The sequence below is a fragment of the Simochromis diagramma genome, unplaced genomic scaffold, assembly GCF_900408965.1.
Source record: "Simochromis diagramma unplaced genomic scaffold, fSimDia1.1 OVJJ01000685.1, whole genome shotgun sequence".
NCBI classification, from domain to species: domain Eukaryota; kingdom Metazoa; phylum Chordata; class Actinopteri; order Cichliformes; family Cichlidae; genus Simochromis; species Simochromis diagramma.
This window is the reverse complement of record NW_024387477.1, coordinates 15589071-15606150: the sequence shown is the minus strand read 5'-3', so window position 1 is coordinate 15606150 and position 17080 is coordinate 15589071. Positions and strand designations below refer to the sequence as shown.

Sequence of the window (17080 nt, the reverse complement as noted above, 5' to 3'; positions counted from 1 at the left end):
CATTCCTCACATGAGTCGGCGTATTTGATTTTTGAAGACAAATAACTGCAAATTACTTTTATTTTATTTTATAAAAAAAAATCATAGTAAATTATATAACAATATCAGAGAAAGTTTGATGCTCTGCAGAAGACATTTTTTCTCCCTGTGCACCATTGAATTCATACATTTATGACAAGGTTTGCAAGGACCTGCACAACCTGAACACATGGCTCTGATCAATGTTGTAGCTCTTGTGTCACAACAGTTGCTGTGTGCTTACAGTAATGTGACGTGTTTGCAGTTAGCGGCTTATTATTAAGTAGGCACGCATGCAGATGCGTATGGCTGGAAATAAATAGATATAATGGGTTTTTTGGCGTCGGCAATGAGCTGAATGAATGAATTTGTATTTATGCCAGGTGTTTGACTAACCATGACAGCCATTAAAACGACAAGTAGGACCTTCTGACCATTAAATCCTTCCGCCAAATCTTCGCCGACTTTACAAACAAATGGATCATCAGTCATCTTTTTCACAGGCCTGGTGTTTCTCACTGGATAGATATGGATGAAGTTCAAGCGATGATTGGCGGTTACGGCTATAAAAGGTGCCATCTGTGTTACTTAAGAGCAGCACCTTTTCAGCATTTAATCATCACTTTGTAATTGTGCTGGAAGAACCTTGGGGCTTAAGCTTGCAAGCTGCAAGTATTTACTTTGAGTTTTAGAATGAGTCATCTTGATGTTATTCGTCTATTCGTTACCAAAGAAGGAGGCAAGTGAGACCAGCACAGAAGTGGGACAAAAAGTGTGTGAAGTTAACAAGTCAGGCTATTTTTTTTTTTTTTATTTTTTTTGTAGGATGAAAAAATGAAAATAAATGGTAGCGAGCGTTAATAATTTCATACCACAGGTTTCCTGTAGCGCAGACCTGCCGTGACACTCACTAATGAATGTAAAAGTGTCAGTGCTCGTTGATGCAGATAAATGATAAACGATTCGTTTGTCTTGACTGCAGGACCGACGAGAACTTCGCTAAGAGGGCTTGTAAATTCCTGGCTGAGGTCATTGTTTATGAGCGCTTACAGAGGTTTGGCTGATGTCCTCAAGCTTTTTTTTTCTTCCTTTGCTCCCCCTGTCTTTAAAGCCTCGTCGCCTCAGCAGATTTCACCTCTCGGCCAAACCCACTGGACGCACTGCTGGCGTAGAGTGAAAGGCGCTCATCTTTACGCGTTGCAAAGGTGAGTCCAAACCGCAGCACATTATTAGGTAGCTGCTAAAGTTCGCTTTAGTTTATGTGAAACAAGGAGCGATTTATCACAAGGATGTTTGTGCCAAAAACTTACTTACTTAAAATGCGTAATTGTTACTTTTCTTCCTTATCGGACGGACATTTCAGACATTTAAGTTAATGACGCAGAGGGTCCGTGTGGAAATATGTAACGTGCTTGAATTACTCTGAAATCAGCTCCTTAATTTCACGCACTATGACACGCAACAGGTGATGCGCTTTGTTTGGGGCGTCAGTCCGCATATATTTAAATGAAGAAGAAAATGTTCTTTTATGTATGCCGTATGTTTATGGATATATGCTTATGCTTACTTTTATTAGCAAATTAACTAATTCTAAGGTAATCTGTGAGGAACTCTTATATACTATATAATATCTGGATATAACTCATTTACACTAATAAGAATAGTTGCAAGAATATTGCTTTGGATTGGAAATCTAGTAGCGGTTTGTACTGACATATATGTGCTACAGATAAGTTTTTGTTTGTATAATGAAGAGCAAAACCCAAAGGTATGATGTGTGGCCATAAACTGTTACAACATAAACCAGCTTACCATCTCCTCCCTTCCCGTTTGGGCAGCTGCCAAACCAAATGCATGATGTCATTAAAGAGACCTGGAGATTACAGCTTTTTCTTTGGAACACTGGACCTTTTTGTGTTTCCAGTATGACTTCACCATCCTTCAAAATCCATAAAAACTTTGTACTTAAATGGGACATAAATTAACCCAGTTTCAAACTGAAAAGACTTTTTCACATGGTTATATGTTCCTCCTGTCGAAGTCTTTTTTCTTTTTTTAACTTTTAGTAAAATCAGCATAAAAGCAGTGTACAGGTGTTCATTTATAAAGCCTGATATGTGATATATGATTGATATACATTTAAAGTGCTATGTCTCAGTGCCTCTGAGGGTACCTTTCCATCAACATCTGCCACACTTAGACAACTGGGGTGGGGGGTGGGGGCATTACGCCAGCAGTTTATCCTGACAGAGACATACTTTAGTTAAGAGGGAAGTTCCATCATTTCTTTCAGACAGAGTGAAGAGAGAGACAAACAAAGAGGTTGTGCCTGAGTGCTGATGACTAAGTTGTTGAAACGCATGAAACGGCGCTCTCACCAGCCCAGAACCTAAATAGGCAATGCTGCTTGTTTATCTGTGTGGGCCGACCCCACTGAGAGGAAGTAATATCCTCTCTGTGCTCTGTGTAGATGTACTAGTCCTCCTTTATTTTCCCTCTTTAGCCACACAAAAAACAAACAAACAGAAAATCGCTGAGAAAAATATGATTGGGATTCTTTATCCTTTAGAAAGGACAGATCATGTTGTTATACGGTCTTTTATATACAAGTTCTTTTTTTTGTTGTTGTTGGTTTTTTTTGTTTTTCTTTACCTGTTTTTTTTTTTTTTAATATTATCCATACAAAACAGTTCATGATTTAAAAAAACATTGAAATGTATGCATGATTTGCATGCCTTTAAATAAATAATTTAACATTTTTGAATTCTTTTATATGCAAGTTCAATATCAACACAAAAAGAGCAAATTTACACTGCTTGATATTAAAGTTATGTGCAATTAAGTGCACGAGTGTGCAAAATGTGCCAGTTTACAGTCATTACACAAGCATGATGTGGGACTGAGTTCAGCAGATTCAAATAGCTATATTCATGTTCTGTATATGCTTTTATACAACTGCTATAGCCGTCGGTTAAATGCAGCTGAGTGAAAAGTCGTGCAATTTGGAAAGTATGACTTTAGTTCATGTTAATTCAGCAATCATTATCATTCAACAAATGATTATGATGACATAGATCATGGTGTGATTTGGCCTGTAGAAGTAGGTTAAAGACTATGAAATTTAAAAAATAAATGGTACCCTTTCACTCTTTGACATTATTTTGTACATACAAGTATAACATTGTTTTACTCTGACAACCAGAACGCTGACCGAACCACAGAAACTGACAGGGGATATTTCACCTTTACTTTTTATCATTAATTAAATATTGAATCCATTGTCAAGTACACAACTGGATTTCTTCTTCTCTGTAAACTATCGCTCCTTGCATCAGCAGAAAGAAATAAGTTCTTTATGTTTAGAGGCTTGAGCCATGTGAGAGCAATGAGCACCATGGAAACTAACGTTTAGCTTCAGTCTGAAAGTTATAGTGCGTGACTGTGTGCGTGTGTGCGTGTTAGCAACACTCACATCTAAGATGTATTAGTTTAACGGGTGTTACTGTGTTGATCGACCGTCCCTTGTGGCCTTTTCGTTAGAATATATTTGACCTCGGCGTGTTTGGGTCTTGCAGTCTCATCCTGACCTTATGTCCATCTTGTAACACGGCTCCGTACATGAACAAATGGTTGGTGTGCTATGTCGCTGTGTGTGTGTTTCTGTGTGTGTGTTTGGTGAGTCACTGTTCCCCTGACAAAGATAGTGTGGCTCAGGCTGTCTGCCCACTAACCAGATTTGGAGGGTGACTGAGACACTGAGATGTCCAGGACACGAGGTCATGTTGAGAAATGAGCTCTCAGACAAATAGACAAGGGTTTTGTTGCTGTTGGTAACAATGAGAATGAGGGTGGCTGCCTATGTCCGTCACCCCAAATGACTTGCTATTATTCAGGAAGTACAGGCCAGATTTCCTGTTTCTCAGCGCTGCCAGCTTAGAGAGGTGGTAGATAATGAGCTTGAAACCTCCACCTAAAAATTCATCAAATTCATTGCGTCTCACAACAGGAGCAGTTTCAAAAGTACACACACTGTGTGAGAGGGCATATTACTGCCTGGATTACTGTCTGTTTCCATTAGCAGTGTGAATGACTTTACAGCCTTTGTCCTCCTTTTTTCTCTAAATGTAAAAATGGCAAATTTATTACATCACCAACCAGGATTTTCTTATTTGGAACATATTTTAGTGAGTCAGCTGACCAGGGGTTGTTTGGGTTTCCCAAAAAAGGATAAGTAGCAGCCAGGTACTTGAATCAAATGCACTTGAATCACTGATCATCAGTAAATGTGAGCACATTTATAACAGCAGAGATTTTGGTAGTTTGCAGTTCTGGAGCATTCAGTTGTGTCTTAGTGGGATTCCTAGGAGGAAAGACATCAGCAATGATCTCAAAGAAGCAATTGTTACTGCCTGTCAATCTGGGAAGGGTTACGAGGTCATTTCCATACTGTCAGGCTTTGGGATGCTCAGAGAAACTGCAAAAAAACACCAAAAACCGAAGTGCTACATCTAAGATGCTGTTAGCATGTTAGGTTTGAAAAGCTGCATCGGAACAGGCTACAAGACTTATAGAACAATGCCCTTTGGACAGGCGGTACTAAATTGGAGATGTGTGGCCATAATGCAGAACACCATGTTTGGAGGAAACCAAAAAGCATGTCAGCACAAATACCTCATACCAACTGTCGAGCAAGGTGGCAGAGGGTGACGTTTTAGGTTGTCAGCCATCTGTCTGACAGCTGAATTTTGACCTAAATGGGGGCAGGCAGCAGGCCAACGATCCCAAGCAGAGGAACAAATATGCAGCAGAATGACTGAAAAACAAAAGAATCATGGTGTTGCAAAAGCCTAGTCAAAGTCCAGACCTCAACCGGACTGAAATGCTGCGGTGAGACCTTAAAAGACCTGCAAATGAACTGAAGCAACGTTGTACAGAAAAGTGGGACAAAATTCCTCCACAATGATGTGAGAGATCGATAAAGTCATGCAGAAAACAATTACTTTAACTTATTGCTGGCAGTTCTGCAAGTTAATGAAACGTGGATGTACGCTGTGTCATGTGTTGTTCTTCATTTGAGGTTTTACCTATGTAAGGAAATTTAAATTTTAATATCTGGATGAGGTAATTTTTCTATTATGTCCTGATGTGTAAAACCTTCTAAATGACAGAGTGTGTACTTTAATATTGGACCGCCACTGGTTAAAAAATAATAAGAGAAAGACAAAAAAAGAAAAATCCGCCGTTTACCACGCCATCATAATTACTCCATTATCAGTTATCCAGTTTATCAAACTGTTAGACTGACTGTGACCTTTCCAGTTTGCCCCACCCCTTATGATCAAAATTCACATGAAGTCAAGGCAACGATGAGAGGAATGCATCGCAGTGCAGATAAAGAGATAAAGACCAAGATAGATGACCCAAACAAACTAAAGGAGAAAAAGGATGTGGGGCAAAATTATCTGGTTACAGACATAATAATCTGAAACAAGACTTAAAGTTAAGTATGTAAACAAACTGAGAAGTAACAGATTTCCTGAGCAGACCATCTCCTGGAGATTTTTATAGGCTGGGGAGTCATGGCGCCTCTCGACATATTGATTAGTCTTTGTGGGTTTGCAGTAATTGCGTGACAGATTATAAAAGAGAACAAATGTAATATTGTGTTCTATGGTAATGGACCAAATCGAATCTGTAATTACAACCAGATGCCCTTTAAACAGTGTGGCACAAGCACACAGACACACACTCACTAGTTTGTGTGTATATTTAGATGTGTTTTGTGAGCAACATGGGACATTTTCTTTTCTATACACTGGTTAGGGAGTAAATAGAGATTTTTATGGTTCCCAACTCATTAGATTTTACTTTCTGTTAGTCTGTGGGCTTTCAGTTTCCTTTAATTTTCATCGTGGTCTCATATTTCTGGCTTTAAACTTGTCTGAGTCTAAAAGCTTGAATGAATCAGAAGAAAGTGCTCTCTGTAGTTCTGCATTTGAGCTGACAAGATGATGAGAAAACAAGATGATGGTGACCATAATGTTTCTGGTATTAGTAGAAACAGTGGAAGTTAACTGAATGTAAGGAAGCTTATTTCCTACATAACATTATGTCAAACGCTAGAACACAACTTTACTGTTTTAATTTACTCTTAATGCTTTTATATCTTTGTTTTAGGAAACAGCATACAGGTAGTTTCTTTAAAATTGTTATAAAAATATGTTGTAGACGACCTGCAAAACAACGGGCTAACATAGTGGAACATTTTGATACAGGTATTTACCTCAAGGAGTTTTCATAGACCATATCAGAGCTAAAGTAATGTGAACATATTAGTTATATTTGATATACTGATTGATCCGGTGGTCAAATAGCTCCAAATAAATGATAATGTTGTTCCATATCTGCTGTTTGCTAACCAGAAGGGGTTTTTTTCTACTCATGACTTGGGAACCTGTCTGTTGTTCCTGTAAAATAATATCTAATCATTTTGACCTCATGTTTTGTTAATAATAACAAATGTTTCTGTTTCTGTTGTTGGTCTGGGTTAAGTATTGTAACTGCATGAGGAGAATTTGTTTTTGGCAAGAGTATTAGTGAGGAATGTGTGGGTGTTTCCTCTGGATTTAAATACAATATTCTTTCCTGAAATCTGAATCAACGAGATAACAGAGAAAGAATTCAGCACTCTTGGCTTCATTTTTTTTTATTCTTCAAACCCCACTAGTTTTTTCCATAGTATCCACTCATAATATATAAGAGGAGATCCTTATATAACTCTCCACTAAACAGCTGCCCTCCTCAGCTCAATCAATATCAACTTGTTCCTCTTGTGAGTCATCCCTTTGAATTATCCCACATATCAGCTGTACATCTTCTGAAGAGTCTTACAAAACATTTAAAGTCAGGGCAGTGGGAGTATCTGTTATCCCTCACGGTCATCATTCAAACCCCCCAGGCTGTGTTTTCCTTTTTTTTTCACCTGCTGATGTTACAGCAGAGGAATCCAATCTGCATCACCTAATCTCTGCACCATACTCTCTCTCTCTCTCTCTCTCTCATCCATCTATTCTCTAATGCATTCCCTAAAAAGGACAGGAGGGGTGAAGGTTGGTTTTGGGTTTGGGGTCGGGTCACAAAGGGGTATATACAGCCCCCATTTCTTAACAAGATGTGTGGTCTCCAGGTTCGACCCTCTGTGGATGCTACTGACCCTGTTTTGTCTTCCTTTTCTTTTCTTGTTCTTCTTTTCGGCCTTTCTGGAACGCAAACATGACATACAGACACTCAGGTAAAAACTTTTTACCTGTTTTTTTGTTTTTTCTAATCAGATGCAAAATGTTTTTGTAACAGGTAAGAAGAACAGGTCTGTTTTCAGATAATGAAGTCAGTGTGTTTTCTTCTGATTGTTTTCAGAAAAACGGAGCAGGTCCACTGAGATTTTCTCGATGTGTGAAACAACCTCACCTGTAATATGAATACGGGCTATTTTTAAATGATCAGTTTTAACATCTTCAGGTGGTTTAATGAAAAACTTCACTGAAGTTCTGATACAGATATAACATTTCCCTTTGGATCAAAACAAAACCAGGGAAAGCATGTATAAACAAAACAAAACAACTTGAATTCAAGGAACTTTTTTTTACTTCAGAAGGTGGATGAGTAAATTAACACCACAATTAAAGCTCAAATATTCCCTGTACTTTATTTACTTTAGATGAAATGTAAAAAAAAAAAAAAATGCAAAAAAAAAAATAATTAAAAAAAAAAAAAATATATATATATATATATATATATATATATCCACAGAAAAAGCATTTAATAAATGTTAGTCAATTGTGTACTATGTGATAAGTATGCCAGTTTATTTTACCTGAAGCTGATGCAGATGAACACAACAGCCTGCAATGAATTTTACCTTCTGCATGAATATAATATTCAGTATTTATTGAAACAGTGTTTAAAAGGCCATGATTCAACTCACAACACTCATTTTAGAGGACGGGTTAATGATTGTTAAATAGCATATATAACTAACCTTGTGAAGTTATTCTCTAAGCTAAGTTGTACACAAGTACAGGATGTCATTTTAGAGTTGTTGTTTTTTTTGACTATATATATATAGTCAAAAAAAATATATATATATATATATATATATTTTTTGACTATATATATATAGTCAAAAAAAAAATATATATATATATATATAGTTACATCTACTTACACTATGGAGAATTCTGTATTTTTCTGCAGTAAAATAACTTAATAGACCCAATAACTCCTCATTATGTTATATCATCATGAAAAGGCCATGTTGTACTATGGATTTGTGGTTTAATATTACAATGCGTGGATGTTCAATTATGTAGTGACTGTTTAAAAGTGTTCAGGGGCCTATTTTGAAATTTTGGAAATTGTTATTGCCATGCACCTTTACCTCTATAACACTTTCACATGAAGATGGGAACACTTTCAGTTTTCTTTAAGGAATGTTAAAGAACAGAACACTTCAACAGATATTATTTCGGCTGATATTCAGTCTGTCCAGTGTTTGACTCACTTCTTGAAGTGATCTCACTGTGACCTTTCCCACTAAAGAAGACTCCTCCCCGAAGGGAGCACAGTGGTATACACCTCTCCCGCCACAGCTGAGCATCATTGTACATCACGGCTGTTTGACAGGGGGCAGCTGTCACGCTGTTTGCAACAGCAGATTAAAGTACTGGAAATGTGTCAGCTGGAGCCACAATAGCTGCATAGTCCCAGCAGTCATCAGTCTGCATCCATCCACATTTGTCTACTTTGGAAGGTCAATGGACTTGAAATAGAGTGTCCAAGTCTAAAATAGATCTCCGGGCTTGCTGGGCTTAGATTTGACAAGGTTGACTGTGTTGGACTGAAGGGGGTTTTGCCATGAAATGCTACAAGGGGGTGAGTTTAGGTGGAGTAGGGCGTGTCACTGCTCAGTCCCCAGTCCAGTCTTTATCCCTTGAGCACAGCTGCAGAACAGAGCACACCACATACCTCGCATCGCTTTCACGTGGCTTTTATTTTTATTGTTTTAACCACATCTTACTTAAATAGCTCCCTGCATAAATGTTTTCTTTGCTCCTATGGTTACTGGGACAATTGTCATACCCTGCATTGTTTCCTCCATAGCTGCTGTTGCATCGGATTAAAATGATATCTGCGTATCCAAATAAATCAATTTTTCTAAAGTTCACAGACTGTTCAGCTACCCTTTCTGGCTTCCAGATAAGCTTTTAAAGTGATCTAGATAGTGCTTATTTGTCCACACTATGCATAACTATTTATTCCAGAAAATTACTCACGCTGGATGTCAACTGTGACAGGAATGCAGGAATGTTGACCGATAAAGTAGCAAAGCCACTCTGACACAAAGTTTACAATATCATCTAATAAAGTGATCTGACCAAAACGCAAGACAAAAGATCGAATGTGGGCCGGGGCTCTGGGGAGACAGCTTTGAGGTGGAGGGGGTGAAGGGAATGCGTCTAAAAATAAGCTTTCCAGGGAGAGCTTGATAAAAAAGTCTACAGGCCAGGAAACCTGCAATCAACAAGTAGACATCTGTGGGCTGCTTTTTTACCTCACTCACACTTCTCTCATCAGTTTGGTATGCTGCTGTTAGAGCCACATGTCATAGTGTCTCAATGGGAAAGCAGAAAAAACATATACATCTTTCCACTGAAGACTAAATCTAAATTCAGCATCTATTTTTTTTTTAGGTTAAGAGGTCAAGATGTATATATGCATATATGTGGGTGGAATGTACTGTTGCTTATATTCAACCTGTCAATATAAGCAACTTCAAACTTTCTGAGCTGCAACTATAAGGGGTTCAGAATGCTTCATGTGTTGATTCCATGGCTGTAGAAAATGCAACAGTGCCCCCTGCTGGTGCTACAAGGAAACATCCAGCCATGTAGGCAGACCTAAACGTGGAGAGCAGATTCTCTGTACACATTCAGTGACACTCTCCTCCTCTCGTCTCCTCACAGGTCCCAGGAGTTATCTAACCTCCACCATGACTGATCGCTTTGACTGCTACTACTGCCGTGACAATCTGCATGGCAAGAAGTATGTGAAGAAGGATGACAAGCACGTGTGCACCAAGTGCTTTGATAAGCTCTGCGCCAATACGTGCGCAGAGTGCAAACGCCCCATTGGTGCTGACTCCAAGGTGAAAATAGTGTGGATGGAAAAGAATGATTTTTTTTTTTGTTTAAGCTTTGAGTGTAATGTAAAGATTTCTTACACAAATTAATATATCCTAAATGCTATTATACTTAATATTTGTACTTTTATTTGGTTAAGTGCAAAGATCCTAAAATGGATTAGGGTTTCGGAAGCTTTCTAGATATTCCTCGCAGATTCCAAGGACAAAATAAAAACATTTTAAAGGTCATTTTGTAGAGAAAGGAGACTTCTGATCGGCGTATAGGCCATTTTCACATCAGCCATGCTGAGTAGACCCTGGGTGGCAGCTATCTAAATTTTAAAATGCCTTTTGTAGATGTAAATCGTCATTGAGGCTTTTGAATAAACGTGACTGAAGTGCAGACTGTCAGCTTTAATTCAAGGCTTTTAACTAAATTCTAAACAGTTTAGGTGTAACAGCCAATTTTATTCACAGGGTCTTACGGGATTGTTTCTAATAACTTCCTCAAAATCCTTTGAAGGCAATATTTGCTTGACGTTGCTGCTTGTCCAAATAATTGTGGACCTAACTGTATGTACTATGTGTTCAGGATGCTCTCTGGCTTTAACTTGAGGTCTGGCTATTATAAAGCACCGACTTCTGCCTTGAAAATGCTCTCAGTACTCGGTCACAGGCAGTTAACTGTGTGAAAAGATGTGTCATTCCTAATAATGCAGCTTATATACCTCATTGTGCATTTCCACCCTCTCAGACCTCTAACTCCTTCATGGCTCACCACATCCTACTTCACTTCATTACCACTTTTATGCCGGTCACATAGGTTTGTTCTCTATTCGGCCCCTGAGCCTCAGTCCACATGATGAGTAAACAAACTCCATTTTAATGAGGTCTGCATCAGGACTTAGTGAGGGCACCCCTGCTCACCTCCCCACCCCTGCTTTTCCCCCTCAGGAGCTGCACCACAAGAACCGCTACTGGCATGAGGACTGTTTCCGCTGTGCCAAGTGCTACAAGTCACTGGCCAGTGAGGCATTCAGCGCTCGGGATGATGGGAAGATAATGTGTGGCAAGTGTGGCTCCCGAGAGGATGGCAATCGCTGCCAGGGCTGCTACAAGGTGGTCATGCCAGGTGGGTTTGCACCATATACACACCTTTTCCCTCTGAAAAGTTTTCATGACATTATTTCTGTGGGTAATAATTTTTCTATAGAACATTATTTTGCGCATACAACAACAACACTTTAATAAACATGGCAAAAGTTATAGGATGTAATGAATTCTTTCATTTTAAAAATTCCCTCGGATACAACAAGGTAGCATGAACCTTGATAGTAATGATAGTACATATGATAATATCAGACAGGGCACTGATATATATACATAATGTCCCTCCTCGTTATAGACTAAGCAAATTTTCAGCCCAGATAATTTGTTTTCAATCATCTTATATTCAGGATCTCAGAACGTGGAGTACAAGAACAAGGTGTGGCATGAGGAATGCTTCACCTGCATTGAGTGCAAGCAGCCAATCCGCACACAGAGTTTCCTGGCCAAGGGTGAGGACATCTACTGTTCTCCCTGCCACGAAAAGAAGTTTGCCAAGAAATGCTTCCACTGCAAGCAGGTACAAGCACAGACGTTTATCATTCTCTACATTTAGTTATCATCCCGTTGTGTTTGACATCACAATCAAAATATCTGCCTTTCCAAGCCCATCACCTCTGGAGGGATCAGCTACCAGGACCAGCCATGGCACTCCGAGTGTTTCGTGTGCAAAACCTGCCATAAATCTCTGGCAGGAACTCGCTTCACTTCTCATGAGGACAACATTTACTGCGTGGACTGCTACAAGACTGATGTGGCCAAGAAGTGCCATGGCTGCAAGAACCCAATAACAGGTCAGGGAAGCATCATCATTTGTCTTTTGTTTTGTTGTCTTAAATGTCCACATAATGTGAGCTGGGACTCATTTAAAAAAAATGTTATAAAAATGTTTTGCGTACTTTCTTCGTGTTGTTTCTCACTCATTTAAGACCAACGTTGTTTGGAGTAAGGTTTAGAAGTACTGTGTTATATAGTTAGACATTTATTGTATCTGAGAGCAAGAAAAGGGCAACACTTTGTTTTCATCTCAGGCAGACAACTATTTAAATTATTTCCAATAAACTTTCAGCACAACTTCAATTTGTTCAGGCAGCACACAGCAGGTCAGCTGAACAAGCAAAAATATTAAAATTTGTCTTATGGCAGGCATAATAAATGACTAATGCATGAATAAGCACTTGGATTTAAATGGAGATTAGTGCCAATGATAGGGAGCTTTTCCCTCCTTACGCAATTTCCCCTTTTAAATTTAATCCTTTAGCTCTTACATGTTGTTTTGGTCTCAAGCGGTAAGATCATGTATTACATGTTTTGGCCTTTATGCTTTATGTTAACATCCTTTTTTTTTGTATTAAAAAACACCCTCATGTGTCTCTGTGCAGGGTTTGGCCACGGCACCAATGTGGTCAACTATGAGGGATTGTCCTGGCACGAGTACTGCTTCAACTGCAAGAAGTGCTCCCTCTCCTTGGCCAACAAGCGCTTTGTCATCAATGGAGAGCACATTTATTGCCCCGACTGTGCTAAGAAGCTGTAAAATGTGCAAACTGTTGTGCATCTGAGAATTTGATGATGTGGAGTTAACACCTATTTTGACAAAAATTTGCAAGGTTGCCAAACTACGGGCTGTGTCAATTAACTTGCATTTATCTATATAAACATAACTGCAGCTTGTTTCAGAGTCAGGGATTGGATACTAACATGACGTATTTTCTTTGTGGGTTTGTGATGTGCACTATATATCTAATACAGGATTTTGTAGAGCCTATTGAGACAAAAGTCTTTTCAGTGGCTTACTGGAATCTTTTGGGGGGGGGGAAATGCTTTTAATATGCTTCCTGCTGCTAATACATACCAGCTTTGATTAATAGTCTGTTACATCTCTGAATGCACAAATAGAAAACGAGAAAACTGTTTCGATGAACCCATACTGAAATATAAAGTGCTCATGTATTCTTAATGAGTGACATTAAATGCAAAACATGAATAAAAACAAACTGATATGAAGCCCCATTTTTCCTCTTCACAGCAAGAAATGGAAACATATTTTTTCAAGGCTTTATTGTTTTAACAGTCAGTATCTCAGTAAACTTTAGATATATTTACAGTACAAATGTAATATGTGGACAGGGCATTGTTAGTAAAACGTCTAGAGAAATATTCATATTCACAAAGTTGCCCTTGTTGAGTAGAATGATTGTCGAGGCCGAGGTAAGGAGAAGCTTTCTTAGTTGACTGTGAAACAATAAAAAAAACAACCCACACTAAATCTTAATCTAAGGCACCGTTCTAACCTAACATTATAGATGATGTTGAGGACTACGTGCTGTGAGCTCTGCATCCATACCCTGTAACATGCAGACACCGTATGTGTTCAAGCAGCAACTATAACCACTCCTTAGGCGTATTCAGGAAAGCAAAGTGGAGTATGAAAGATCTAAGGCTCAGGTTATGAATGAGACCAAAACATCTGGATGGGAATAAGTGACAGAACTACATAAATGACTTTTTCTTTATGAAAGTTTACACAGCTCCCCCGGGAGTCTGTAAAGTCCTCAGATACGTGCTTTGTTTAAAGAAGGGTAACTTGTGACAGTGCAAAAAGTCTCATGCGTCCTAGAAGAATAACATAAGATGGCTAAAAGCGCGTAAGCTCAGAGACGTGGTAAATATTGCAGGACGGTTTATGGAGTCTGTTACATTCTTTGAGCTTATTAATCAAAGCTGAAAAGCTAAAAAGCTCAGACTCCTTATATGTACAGAGAGAGTTTAGTAAGCCAGCAGAGAAAAAGGCAAAAGTTCAAGGTCTCGAACCTCGTGCTTGGACTTTTCAAGCATCAAGAAATTCAACATTTCATGAATAACAAAGAACCAGACAGCCAGCCTGACCCACGTCAGGTTTTGTCGGGTGGAAGTGCCCTCCTTATTCTACAGTAGAACAATTGAATCCTGAGCAGACGCACCTGCAACGACCAATCAACACCCCTACATCCTTTTGCGTGACATTAATTGCATTTTGATGACAGTAAAAGCACTGAGAGGCACATCTATGACTCATATCATGGGTTTAGATGTGTTTGTAAGGACAAAAATGGCTCTGTCATCCAAATCTCAACTGGTTTAGTCTTTTTGTAGGCAAAATTTAGAATTAGCGCTTGCAGATAGAGAGCTGAAACAAAGTAGATTGCCACCCAGTTTTGTTGAGCTCTTGTGAAAAGGGACATAAGGGTTGCCAGGTAGGCCAAACAGAACCTGGCAACCCCGTCACACGGCACCAGTCAAACTGAAACCGAATAGTCATTTACACAGACTCTTGAATTCTCCACAACCTGAGCCACTCCATCCTAAACATGGCTTCATTTGCCTAATACTGATTATTTACACAATATAATAACACTTAAATATATGTAGAAATGCATTTTCATATAGAAACCAACAGCCAAAATTGTATACTACAAAAATAGTTGAAATGCATTTTGTCATATGTAGCAGCTAGTTTGACAGGATATTTAGATGGTGGTTAAGCTGGAAAGAAGTGGAACTGATGATGAAGCACACAGAAGAATGAATCACAAAGCGGGAACTAAAGCTCAAGTTAAAACCGGATCATTGAAAGCCTGATTCCTAGTTTCAGCACAAGTTCAGTTTAGTAACAAACACCATGTCAAGAAGCTCAGAAGCAGCTAAAAACAAACTACTGGATTTCACCTCTGTGTTGTGACAGTCTGTTACAGGTATGGTTATTCAAACAGTTGGAGGAGTCGCCACAAATGACACTAAAACCGGACCCAGCAAGGACTCTTGTAAAGTACAATATTAGTAAACTTGTATTCTATATACAAATGCAAAAAAAAAAGAAAAAAAAAGGAAAACCTAAACCAACCGTGAGCTTCAAACAAGTGCAAAAAGTTTACTGAACATGTGGATCTACACATGGTTCGCCTTCAAATGCAACTGCTGTGCTGCTGAAGCCCTCTAGTGGCCAAAGAAGGAAAGGGGGGGAAAAAATCAAGGAGGGGGATGAAATGACAAAAGCCCAGTCAAGTAATGTATTAACACAGCCAATCCCGAGGTTAGCAGGGATTGCTAAACTGTGCATGCAAGAAAAAAAAAATTTGTTTTAAAAAATTAGAAAGGAGGGAAAAAAATTGTAAGGCCATGTTGCTGCAAAAAGTAGACTGTCAAGTAAATTTAGATCAGTCACATGGAGAACCTGTGATGCCACCTCCACCAAACCCCAACAAAACAGAACGTATAACAATTTCTTCCATTAATTAAGAATAATTCACAAAATCTATTGTGCATGTGTCCTGGAATATTCTCACAAGAAGAAAAAAAGACTAAACATTTGATAACAATAATTACAATATCAAAGAAGCCAAAATTAATAAATTATAACAACGCACCCCCGACAAAAGCAAACACTTTAAAAAAAAAAAAAAAATCATCAAAACTGAACAAAATTGAGAAGAAAAAAAAAAATCTGGAGAACTAAAAACCACAAGAGGAAGAGGAAAAAGACCCAGGGTAAGCATGTGGAAGGAATAGACAGCATTTCCCTGAAGCACAATTATTAATATATACTTTCAATACATAGTTTCCTCATCATGTAGGGTGCAAACGTAGCACTTGGGTGGTCTTTCCACTTCACCTTGTGCTCCTCCCTCTGGAAAAGGAGGAGAAAGGGGAGAAAGCTGCTTGGAATTGACAGAATTTTTAAGGAGGTCAACTGGACAGGAACTTTAGGAGTGCAACAATAAGAGGCTTCTCAGCAACGCCGCAGACGTCAAATCTCTGGAGGGACATAAAACACGAGAGTTCTTGTCAGTTGTTAAGTTAGACAATGGCAGCATCGGAGTCATCAGCGACTGACAGCTCACCTGGCAGGGCTTCTATGGGTTGACTGGAGGAATGCAGCGTGCTGATGGGGGTTTCATTGTCTTCAAAGGCTACTCTGGTTCCATCTGAGCTCCCGTCACAATTGATCAAGACATTGTTACAGTCCCCCGCCTCAAGGAGGGGTCGAGACTTGGAGTGGCCGTTAAGGTCAATGAGCTCCTCAAAGCTCCATTGGTTGGATTTTCCATTGACTGTGGAGACCAACTTGGTAGAGTCTTGCTCGTTCGTGAACTCAGAACCCTCGACAAGGCGACCCTCAGGTACTGGACTGAAGAAGGGGAACCAAGGGAGAGTAAGAGATTATTATAGGTGTTTGTATTTTAATAGAAATACATCTGAACTAAAATCTGATTCTTAAGAGAGAAAAAAGATCTGAAATGTAATGTATTTTATGTATTTCTCTGTTAAAATGTTAGAAGCCAAACTGTAAAATATGAGATGGGAGTCTTTGGCTTCACTAACATACCAAAACAGTTTAATAATGTGAGAAAATCTTGTTCCACCTCTGACATGTTAGCTAACTTGTAATACCGAGGTATTTTGTGAGGAAGAAAAGTGCCAACTATTTGAGGCAGTTTTAGACTAAACTAAACGTAACTCAGTTTGTGGGTTTTGTTGGTTTCTCTACAGTTGTACCTTTCTGCCTGAGTCTCATCTGTGCTTGTGCCATTGTTATTCTCCTTGTCTGTCTCCGATTTCTCGTCCGTGTGGCCCAGGGGCTCTTCTCGCTCTGTTGCAGGCTCACCGGAGGACAGACAGCTCTCATCTTTGTCAATCTCTGTTACTGTATTAGGGCGACAATGAAAACACAGATTAGACATGTCACAAGTCGCATAGAAATATATGTAATTTTACACAAGCAATATGTAAGTACAT

General features: G+C 39.0%; 2 protein-coding genes across 13 annotated transcripts in view; one reads left to right on the top strand and one right to left on the bottom strand.

The window, feature by feature from the left end:
• The first annotated feature begins 1008 nt into the window (after positions 1 to 1008).
• On the top strand, positions 1009 to 13120 carry fhl1a (four and a half LIM domains 1a). Of its 2 annotated transcripts, none has more exons than XM_040015900.1 (6): positions 1009 to 1223; positions 10041 to 10222; positions 11153 to 11330; positions 11656 to 11825; positions 11913 to 12099; positions 12688 to 13120. In XM_040015900.1, the coding sequence occupies exons 2-6, from the start codon at positions 10067 to 10069 to the stop codon at positions 12840 to 12842; spliced, it is 846 nt and encodes a 281-aa protein (XP_039871834.1). In that variant the 5' UTR covers positions 1009 to 1223; positions 10041 to 10066; the 3' UTR covers positions 12843 to 13120. The 2 variants fall into 2 exon arrangements, with proteins under 2 accessions (XP_039871834.1, XP_039871833.1); XM_040015899.1 differs by lacking the exon at positions 1009 to 1223 and adding an exon at positions 7158 to 7309.
• A 230-nt stretch (positions 13121 to 13350) lies between these two features.
• map7d3 (MAP7 domain containing 3) overlaps positions 13351 to 17080 on the bottom strand; it is a 28400-nt gene continuing 24670 nt past the window's right edge. For all 11 annotated transcript variants that reach the window (XM_040015883.1, XM_040015884.1, XM_040015886.1 and 8 more), the window contains 3 exons: positions 16841 to 16988; positions 16186 to 16472; positions 13351 to 16099 (listed from right to left, as the gene is read on the bottom strand). In XM_040015883.1, the coding sequence (XP_039871817.1) occupies positions 16092 to 16099; positions 16186 to 16472; positions 16841 to 16988 (443 nt within the window). In that variant the 3' untranslated portion in view covers positions 13351 to 16091. The remainder of the gene's footprint in view (positions 16100 to 16185; positions 16473 to 16840; positions 16989 to 17080) is intronic.